The sequence below is a fragment of the Otolemur garnettii genome, unplaced genomic scaffold (assembly GCF_000181295.1).
Source record: "Otolemur garnettii isolate 467f Iridium unplaced genomic scaffold, OtoGar3 scaffold00011, whole genome shotgun sequence".
Taxonomy (NCBI): domain Eukaryota; kingdom Metazoa; phylum Chordata; class Mammalia; order Primates; family Galagidae; genus Otolemur; species Otolemur garnettii.
In genome coordinates this window covers 29,552,878-29,563,616 of record NW_003852406.1, presented here as the reverse complement: position 1 = coordinate 29,563,616, position 10,739 = coordinate 29,552,878, and the positions used below count along the sequence as shown (strand labels likewise).

General features: G+C 36.7%; 1 protein-coding gene across 2 annotated transcripts in view; it reads left to right on the top strand.

Moving 5' to 3' along the window:
- UBE2Q2 (ubiquitin conjugating enzyme E2 Q2) overlaps window positions 1–10,739 on the top strand; it is a 56,899-nt gene that overhangs the window by 43,125 nt on the left and 3,035 nt on the right. The window contains exons 10-12 of one of the 2 annotated variants that reach the window (XM_012801962.1): window positions 4,576–4,624; window positions 5,080–5,175; window positions 9,440–9,506. In XM_012801962.1, coding sequence (XP_012657416.1) covers window positions 4,576–4,624; window positions 5,080–5,175; window positions 9,440–9,506 — 212 coding nt within the window. The remainder of the gene's footprint in view (window positions 1–4,575; window positions 4,625–5,079; window positions 5,176–9,439; window positions 9,507–10,739) is intronic. The other variant, XM_023509991.1, reaches the window with a different exon arrangement.

Sequence of the window (10,739 nt, the reverse complement as noted above, 5' to 3'; positions counted from 1 at the left end):
TCATTGTTGTTTGGCGGGTCCGGGCTGGGGATTCGAACCCGCCACCTTAGGTGTACGTGGCTGGTGCCTTAGCCGGTTGAGCTATAGGCGCCGAGCCAACAATAGAGTTTTTAATCTCCATTATTCAATGAAAAGTTTGAGTAATAAGTCAGCTTGTGATTTATCCAAATAAATCTTTTGACTCCCAATAAAGTGTTTTCCATTATAGCAAATGCCAGCTTTATGAAAAGGGATTTAAAAATATTAAGTATTCTTTTGAATGGCAAATGTTACTTATGAATTTACATTCTCTGAGGTGTTTTTTTTTTGAGACGGAGTCTCACTTTATCACCCTTGGTAGAGTGCTGTGGTGTCATAGCTCACAACAACTTCCAGCTCCTGGGCTTAGGCGATTCTTTTGCCTCAGCCTCCTGAGTAACTGGGACCACAGGTGCCCACCACAACGTCCAGCTATTTTTTGTTGCAGTTTGTCCAGGGCCAGATTTGAACTTGCCACCCTCTGTATATGGGGCCGGCGCCCTACCCACTGAGCCACAGGCACCTCCCTGTTTTCTGAAGTTTAAAGGAACTCTGACAGTAGTGGCCCGGGAAGATTACAGTGAAGTCAGTGAGATTTCAGGTAGTCCTTGAAATATGAATGGGGTTTGGTCAGCCGGTGGAGGTTGAAGGAAAATTATTTACATAGATGAAAGTAAACACAATCACATATCTAGGAAAGAACAGGATATATTCAGAGTATACCACGCAGTTTGGGCTCTAACACAAAGTGGGTAGGATTCATATAGAAACACCATGGAGTAGTAAGACTTTTTTCTTTTTCTTTGTAAGCAAACTATTACTCCTCGGTATTGAATTCATCTTTCCTTAACTGGGGCAAGAACAAGGGAATATCAGGAAAGAAAATGTTTTAGAAAGATAAAACTGGTGACAGTAGAAGAGGCTACAAGACAAATTGTGCTCACAAAGAAGGATGTGATGCTACCTGAGAGCCCAGGCTGCTGTCTGAGAGGGAAGGGATATGGCCCTAACCTGGTGCAGCAGTAAGGGGAGTGGGAAGAGCAGGTAAATGGAAAAGCTCAATTGAGGCAGAATCAAGATGACTTGTTCTTCAGTCAACTATTCAGTGAAAAGGATGAGTTAACTAACTTGGAGAACTAAAAGGTGTGAAATACTGATGGAACTCAGAGCTTGCAATCTCAGAATTAGGTGACATTTATGCATTGTGTGATTGAGCGCACAATGTCTTCTAGTTGCTACCATATTTATTTCTTGACATAGGCAATTTTTTTTAACCTAATAGCTTTATTATGATATACATATGTGCTAAAACTCACTCTTTTATAGTGTACAGTCCAGTGGTTTATAGTATAGAGTTGTGCAGCCATCATCACAAGTTATTTCAAAACATTTTCATCACCCCCAAAAGAAGCCCCATACCCATTAGCAGTCACTCCCTATATCCCTATCTTTCTCATCTTTGGTCCTGGCAACTACTAATCTTTCTGTCTTTCTAGATTTGCCTATCCTGGACATTTTAGATAAACAGAATCATATAAAATGTTGCCTTTGTAACTGAATTCTTTAATAACTATAAATCAGATGACTAAAGAGGCTGAACTTAGGGTAGTTGCTTTACAACTTAGCCAACTGAAATTTTATTTTTTTGTAGTTTTTGGCTGGGGCTGGGTTTGAACCCGCCACCTCTGGCATATGGGGCTGGCACCCTACTCCTTTGGGCCACAGGCACCGCCCCACCAACGGAAATTTTTTAAGTTAAAAATATTATGTTCGTGTGTGTGACTTAGATTGTTAATGTTTTTTAATTTTTTTTTTTTCTGCCTAGTGTCCATGAACTAACTGTTTCACTATTCACTAGGAACTCTTTGTTTGGAGGCAAAGAGCCATAAGAATTTGTAACACACATTGATAAAATGAATGTAATTCAGGTTGGACATGGTCACTCAAGCCTGTAATCCTAGCACTCTGGGAGACCAAGGCAGATGGATTGCTTGAACTCAGGAGTTTAAGACCAGCCTGAGTAAGAGTGAGACCAGCCTGTCTCCAATAAAAAATTAAAAAGACTAGCCAGGCATAGTGGTGCATGCCTGTAGTCCCAGCTACTCTGGAGGCTGAGGCAAGATTATTACCTGAACCCAGGAGTTTGAGGTTGCTGTGAGCTGTGATGCTGCCACAGCACTCTACCTAGGGGGACAGAGTAAGACTCTGTCTCAAAAAAAAAAAAAAAAACAAAACAAAAACCCAGATAATTCAGTGCAGAACTAGAACCAACAGTTTCTTTTAGGTGTAAGTGCTGGTGATAGCGTATATTAAGGAAAAGTTTACTTATCTTAACTTTTTATGTGGGTACTAGAACTACTTCTATCTTGTGTTTAGACATCCAACAAATATTTGTGTAGGTATCATGTGCTTATACACATGCACTTTCTTTTGACATGCAAATGCAAACATTTTCTTTCTCTCTCTTTTTTTTTTTTAAGATAGTCTCACTTTGTCACCCTCCATAGAATGCTGTGGTGTCATAGCTCACAGCAACCTCGAAATCCTGGGCTCAAGCCATCCTCTTGCCTCAGCCTCCTGAATAGCTGGGACTATAGGTGCCTGCCTCAATACTGGTCATTTTTAGAGATAGGGTCTGGCTCTGGCTCAGGCTGGTCTTGAACTCCTGAGCTCAGGCGATCTACCTGCCTCAGCCTCCCACAGTGCTGGGATTACAGGCATGAACCACTGCCTGGCCAGACATTTCCTTTCTTACCACATGCTGAGACTATATTCCTCTGTAGGAGGGGTGGAGTACTTAAAGGAACAGTGGTGGTTGGATAATGGGTTACTTGGGGTATACTACATACTTCCTTTTCCTAAAACAAGTCCCTACCTACCTTTAGCTTTTCCAAAATGTATAGATCGAGTATGGTGTTAACTTATTGACAGATTACTAGGCTTTGAGCAATTGTAGAACCACATTCTAAGTGAGAACCTAAATCTTCTATACTGTTAAATCAGCAAATGTTCATTATGTACCAGATACTCTTTTAGCCCAATGGGAGATTCAGAGAATATACAAAAAGCATTCACCCAACTTGAATTATTATTATTATTTTTTTTGAGACAGTCTCACTTTGTCACCCCAGTAGAGTGCCAAGGTATTATATCTCACAGCAACCTCAGACTCCTGGGTTCAAGTGATTATCTTTGCCTCAGCCTCCCAAGTAGCTGGGATTATATATAGGAGCCTGCCACGCCCAGCTATTTTTAGAGGTAAGGTCTTGCTCTAGCTTAGGCTGGTCTCCAACTCCTGAGCTCAGGTGATCTGCCTGCCTTGGCCTCCCAGAGGCCTGGAATTACAGGCATGAGCCACCATACCCTGCCCCAAATTAAATTTTTTGGATCATTTTTCTTTCCCTCTCATTAAATTCTCACTTTGGAAGGTCACAGGATTTGGGCAAAGCATCTAGGAGATATACAGTTGAATTCTCCAGGATGGAACAGTTATAGAGTACTACTTTCTCTCCTTTCATTATTGAATCACTTCGCTATAACAATTACTATTGTTAATACTGCACAGTAGAAGTTTTCAGATTCCTTACTTTACTACAAAAATTACTTTAGTCACCATGGGTGGCTTTGGAATGGAAGATTCACAGGCTAGAATGTTCTTGGCAGGTTTTATGGAGGGAAAATATGGCATTTGAAAGGGTAGGAAGCAGAAGGAATCTCCAGCAAGGGAAAGGGTTGGGCAAGCAAATCTCAGAGGACAACACAGTTTGTGGTGAACTCTGTTCACATTGACCTAATCAATGGTCTTAGCTTTTGTGTTTTCAAAAATACCACAGTTTTTCTAATTTTTTTCTAATAAAATTATTTAATGTATTATGAAGTTTCAAATAACATTAAGGGGGGAATGAAGTTATTTTATTTTGTTTGAGAAAGGTTTAAAACGTAGCAGAATTTTATCTAAACAATTTCCTAAAGGGAGAGCTGGGAGAGCCACAGGAGTTGTCTTTAGTTCTGAGAGCAGTCCTTGAACCTTCAAAGAGAAACTGAGTCTCAGAGAAGGGCTTTGTGGTCAGAACCATTTGATTTTGACAGCTGAGTGGGTAAAAACTTAACCCATAAAAACGTCCAGAAGATACTCATTATTATGGATGCAGTAAAGTTGCTGCCATAGTCAGAGGAAAAACACTTGGCTGAGTAACATGATGGTAGAGAAAGTTTCAGATGCAAAGAACACTTGAATCCCATTTAAGAAAACTGGTTCTTCTGTCCCATTCTTCAGAATATTTAGGGCTAAGTTCTTAGTTTCTGATATTATAAAAGTCTAAAAGTATTCTGTTCTAAGAACCATTAATACTTTAAGAATTAACTAGATGTAGAGTGATAACATTAAAATGTTTAAATTACCTGTATTTCTATATCCCTAACAGTAGTTTTCATTTTCTGCATGTTATCGTCTAATCTTTACTTAGCTATACTTTCTAAGTAATGGCACTTTAAAAATGGTTGAAGAAAGAATATTGAGATAAAGAGAAATTCATATGGTCCTTTTTTCTTTTTAAGGTACGTCTTGGGTGGAGGAGCATTATGTATGGAACTTCTCACAAAACAGGTGATATTTTCTTATGGGTGCTCAGTTGTCAATTTCAATAATGTTTTGATTATGTAAATTAGAGTCTAAATAGAAAAGTTCTTATGTAGTAGCACCTCCCTTAAAAAAATTTAGTTTTTTTAAAATAGCATCTACTTTTCTTAATGAAAGAAAACTATTCAAGGTAAACCAGTCAAATAACATTGTACTTCATGCTTAGTCTGTGCGAGAATAGGCATTAAGAGTGATGTTTAGTCAAGGTCATACTTTCCTCATGTTAGGCAATTGAAATGTAGGTTTGTCTTATTTTTGTGTGTGATTCTGGAAATGGTCCAATTTTACTTTGTCCCGTTGACTACCAACTTATTAACTCTGATTTGCTGTTGTGGAGTTGTTAATATGCCATTTTGTTAGGCTTTCCCAAGTGGGAATGGGGAACAGTACTGTTTCTGCTTTGTGTTTTCTTCTTCCTGTAGGGCTGGAGCAGTGCCTACTCAATAGAGTCTGTCATCATGCAAATAAATGCCACCTTAGTCAAAGGCAAAGCCAGAGTACAGTTTGGAGCAAATAAGGTACTTTTATTAAGAATTTTACATAGCGTATAAGATATACCTTAAGAGGGTTCTTTTTGTGTGTTGACTTCGTTATGAAGTCATTTTCATTTGGTTTGTTCTTGTTACAGAAGTGATCTGTAGTAGACATAAGAAAATTGAAGATACTCACTGATAATCAATTATATAGTATCTGTTGCTGTATTTAGTATAAACATATCTACAGTTTTAAATTTATTGGTTTGTATAGCATAGTAAATAAAAAATTATACATACTTTGAAGTCTTGCAAAATTAAGATCACATTGTAATCCTATTGTGTTAATTCCTATTGTGCTTTTATGTGCTAGGCTCTAGTCTGAATTTTTTACTTATGTTAACTCTTTCAACCCTCTTAATAACCTAAAAAGGTAGGTGCTGTTATTGTCCTTGTTTTGTAGATGAGGAAACTGAAGCACACAGAGGTTAGATAACTTGTCTAAGGTCATGAGTAGCTGAGCAAGGCTTGGAACCAGACAGTCTGGCTTGCCTAGGCTCAGCCAGCGGGAGCTGAGAGCCAGCCGTGGGGCAGAAGGAAGTTGATCAGGCTGGTTTTCTGTTCAGTTAACATGAATCACAGGGTATTACATCAACTGTAGAACATAGTGAGGAAGCCTTCTAAAGCAGAGGTCTGTTGTCATGACTTTAATAGGAATTTTAGGTTCAAAGGCAAGATAGTGCTCTAAGAAGCTTCCATTCACTATTATGGGAGGGAATGGTAGTTGAGTTATACTGAAATCTTAGAGAACACTGCCCATAGACCTCCAGTGATTCACCTGTAGAATCCCCTAGTCAGTGATCACATTCAGGTGAGAGATCTGTTTTATTTTTTCCTAGGCAAGGAGAATCAAGTGGCTACCTATACCAAGCAGTCCAGTCTTTTATTTATAACAAAGAGCTCAGGGACCCAAATCTGAGAACTTTCATAAAACTGAGATTCTCTAGGGGGCGAGTGGGGTCTTATTTTAGTTGTAGCCACAGCTATCTTTAGAAGCAGGCATGGATACTTTCTGGAGGAGAAAACATCTCTTATTTAAGCCTTCAGGATTCCCAGAGATTAAAGTTAAGCAAGCATGAATTTAGTCAAATACTATAGCATTCAAGAAGGCAATCCAACAGATAGGAGAATTGGTAGAAATAATAACTATTAATTATGGGGACATGTATCCTCAAAGACTGTGTACATTTGGGAATTATCAGATGTAGAACAGTGACATTGGATAGTAGAATTGTGAGAAAATAGTTTTATGTGAAATCTAATATTAAAAAAAGGACGGAATTCATAAAAATGAATCAAATGAAAATTTAGAAATACTTGGAATTGAACCATAATTAAAATACTAAAATTCTGTCAGTTCTTCACTATCTCTCTCCTTTTCCCTCCGTCTTAAATATTCTCACTCTCACTATTATCTGAAACAATCATGAAGCTAATTCTGTTCAGTGAAGAAAACCTCAAATTCTGGAAAGTAGGAAAGGACAGATGTCTCATTCTGTGATTTAATTAAATAAAACTGTAAATTGTAACAAAACCAGAAAAAATGTTTTTTTGTGGAATTTTAAAATTCACTTAAATACCCTTAAGTCAAAGGGGAATTTGAAATTGAAACTTCAGATTGTATGGAGATTAACTGTAATATGGTCATTACTTATCAAACTTAAAGGAGAGCTCAGAGAAATATTCACAACCTTAAAATGAAGAAAAAAGTATGGAGAACCTTCAAAAAACTCAAAATGGACCTTCCGTTTTATCCCACAGTCCCAGTACTAGTTATCTTTCTAAAAGAAAATAAAAATATCATAAGAACATTGGCACTGGATTGTTTATTGCAGCTCAATTTACAGTCACCAAGATGTAGAAAAAACCTAAATGTCCATCAACCCAGGAATGGATTAATAAACTGCGGTTATACGTATACCATGGAATACTATTCAGCCATCAAAAAGATGAAGACTTTACATCTTGTATATTAACCTGGATGCAGTTGAAATCATTCTTCTTAGTAAAGTATCATAAGAATGGAGAAGCAAGTCTCCAATGTACTAAATATTAATATGAAGCCTGTAGATGATCTAATAGATGCCCTCACAATGAGAAAAACTCAATCCAAAATGGGGAGAGGGGAGAAGGGTGTGCTCCCACTTAATGGGCACAACGTAAGGATATATGGCATTTTCCCATATAACTCCTGGGTGTGGGACACAAGTATAATAGGGATTCTACCTAACAAATGCAAACGTCGTAACCTAATTGTTTGTATTCTCACATTAATCTGAAATTTTAAAAAAAGAATGAAAGTGAATTAAGCCTCTAACTTAGAAAGGATAATCAAATATCCTGAAGGAAAGCAGAAAGGAGAAATTAATATTAAAGATATAGGCAGAAATCAGTAAATTAGAAAAATAGGAAGGGCTGAATCCCCGTTATAGCAAAGCCTCTGCAGAAACATTCCCTTTAAACTGGACTTGTAATACCTTGCTCTGGACAGTTGAGAAGTGGGAAGGCTGACCTTTTCTCTGTGTCTTGAGTGGGTGGGCAGTAGGGTTAGGATGTCATTGCTTTACGGTCATTTGGGAATTTCAGTGTATTTATGCCTTGTCATGTATAGTCTGTTTCCAAATTTTTTATTTTTGTCCTTTTTCTGTGAAAATACAGAATGAAAAACAGTAGTTTTCATTAACTTTGAGAATGATGCTGCATATTTTATGTTTTAGTTTTTTGGGTATGATATGGCAGGGCTCTGCTACATGAAGAAACTCCTAGAAATTAAAAAAGACACAATTATCCTTAGAAAAATGGGAAAAATATATAAAAAGTCCATAGAAATAAATGGCTTACGAACACAGGGATACATGCTCAATCTCACTGAATAACAGAAATGCAAATCAGACTGCACTGAGAGTCCATCTTTCATGTGGGATATTGTTAAAAATCAGAGGTTTGATGAAATACTGTTGGTGAGGTTGTATCAAGGTACTTTAATGGATGGCTGGTTGGCGAGCACATTTATATAGAGCAACTTCATTCTAGGACATTTTTTTACCAGTACTTTGCAAATATGTTTACAGGGTTGCTTATTGCAACATCGTAATAGCAAAGTATTGAAAATAACCTAAGTGTCTACCAATACTGACTAAAAACTATTTGAACATACATACAATAGAAATATTTCACTGTTTAAAAAGAGTGAAGGGTAAAGCTTTTTCTGTATACCTTTGTGGAACAATCTCTAAGATTTAAGTGAGAAAAGAGGCAGAATAGTGTCTATATATAGAATATAACTGTTTGTTGGAGAGCATGGGACAGTGACTAATCACAATGCGCTGTATGTGAGCTATCTTATATAATCTTAAAGAAGGGCACATAAGAAACTACTAATAGTGGTCAACTTGAATGGAGGGAGGTGGATGAATGGGGAGAACTGGGTGGTTGGAAGACAATTCTCACTTAGAATTTTTTTGTACATTTTTTATTCTTGTACTATGTGAATTTATTACTCAAAAAAATTCCATGACAATATATTAAGTATGTACCACTATGGTGAGTGCTCATGATATATTAATTGGAAGTTAAGATATAGGCCAGTTGTACTTAGGTGACAAAATTAATCCTAGATTTGGCTCCTTAGAAAAAAGATTGTATATTTTTACCCAAAGAAGACTGTTAGTAATGGATTGGTGCCAGTTATAGGCATTCTTTAGATTTCTATCTCTAATTGCCATGTGTATAGCCCTTGAAGCTTAACGTTTATCTGAAAGGGGTGTGTGTGTGCTTGTGAATGACGCTGAGCACCGCTTGTCATTGTGGAAGTCAAATGTGACTTGAGTATTACAGTTTTTTTCCTTTGTTAAAATGTGTATGTGTGTGTACATTTTTTTTTTTTTTTTGGTAGAAATTTTGAGGAAGCGAGTTTGTTTTACTCACGTCCACAAAGCATCCTTTAACTTGACTCATCAGTGTAGAGAGGAGCACTGGAGCTAGACAGCTTGGTACTTGTCCAATGGTAGGAATGAATACTTATAGAAATGAACTGTGAAGCTTCTAAATTTTTCTTGGGGTATAATTTTGGTTTTGTTATTCCTACAACATTGTAAAGAATAACGAAATTGAGAAATGAGAGTATAAAGTTAAATTTTTTTAAATGGAAATATAACTCAATTTCCTGTGATTTAAGCACAGTGATGCATTCATAAATTTAATTTTTATCTATTACAGTTTTGATTTAAAATGTATAATTCTCTTTCAGAATCAATATAATCTAGCAAGAGCTCAACAATCCTATAATTCCATTGTACAGATACATGAGAAAAATGGTATGTTTAATTCAACAAGTATGTATTGGCAATTATCAAGTTTTACATAATATGTTGACATTTATATTTATTGTGTTTAATTTCTTTCTTTGCTTTAATTTCTTTAAGTACTGTTACCATAGTGAAAAAGAATTTAACTTGTGCTTCATTTGGAATCTTTAATAAACTTCTAACATCACTGTGCTTCCTTTACTCTCTTTGTATCTTAAATACTTGAAATGGGTATCTCTCAGTCAGGATTTTCTGAGATTAGATGAATGACTCGGGCTTGGCACCCATAGCACAGTGCTTACAGCGCCAGCCACATACCCCAAAGTTGGCCGGTTCAAACCCAGCCTGGGCCAGCTAAACAACAATGACAAATGCAACAGAAAATAGCCAGGCATTGTGGCGGCATCTGTAGTCCTAGCTACTTGGGAGGCTGAGGCGAGAGACTCTTAAGCCTAAGAGATTGAAGTTGCTGTGGGCTGTGACTCCACGCACTCTACCAAAAGCAACATAGTGAAACTCTGTCTTTAAAATAAATAAATGAATGACTCAGTATACTCACTTGACATCTATGGTAATAGGATAGGAAATCAGTTAAAAGCAACTCTTTCTAGCTAGAGTTCTTGTTATAATTGAGTAAATATAATCAGGACCATGACTAGCTTTTTCTGAAACATCGTCAGACTATATTTAATGCTTCTGACAATCTTATACATTTATCTATTCAATTAAGAATACTTCTAATTTCAGTATACACTTTGAGGATGAGTTGTAAATTAGTAAAAAAGTTAAATCTTAAAATATCTTTCATAAACTTTATTACTCTTTAAATTTTGCTTCTGCCTTATTGCAGTTTTTGTCTCTAACAGATTAAAAAAGAAAAAGACTTGGAATACCCTTTTTTAAATGCCAGTTTTATCACTTACTGGGTCTGTGGTTCTGAGCAAGTCCTGCGTCCCATTATCTCTGCCAGCCTTGGTTTCCTCATCTCTAAAATTGACATAACGTTTGTCTTGCCAAACTTGTGACAGAAAAGAGTTGTGTATATTCTTGGCACTTTGTAACTAAGTGCTGATAATAAGGCACTCATTGTAGCAGGGATAGTGAAGTGGACTTTTTATGCAAAATAATAATAGATTTTTTTCTTTAAGAGGGTGTTTATAGTAAGATGCTTTTTTAAAAAAATTTTCTTTCTTTTTTTTTTGGCTGGGGCTGGGTTTGAACCCGCCACCTCCAGCATATGGG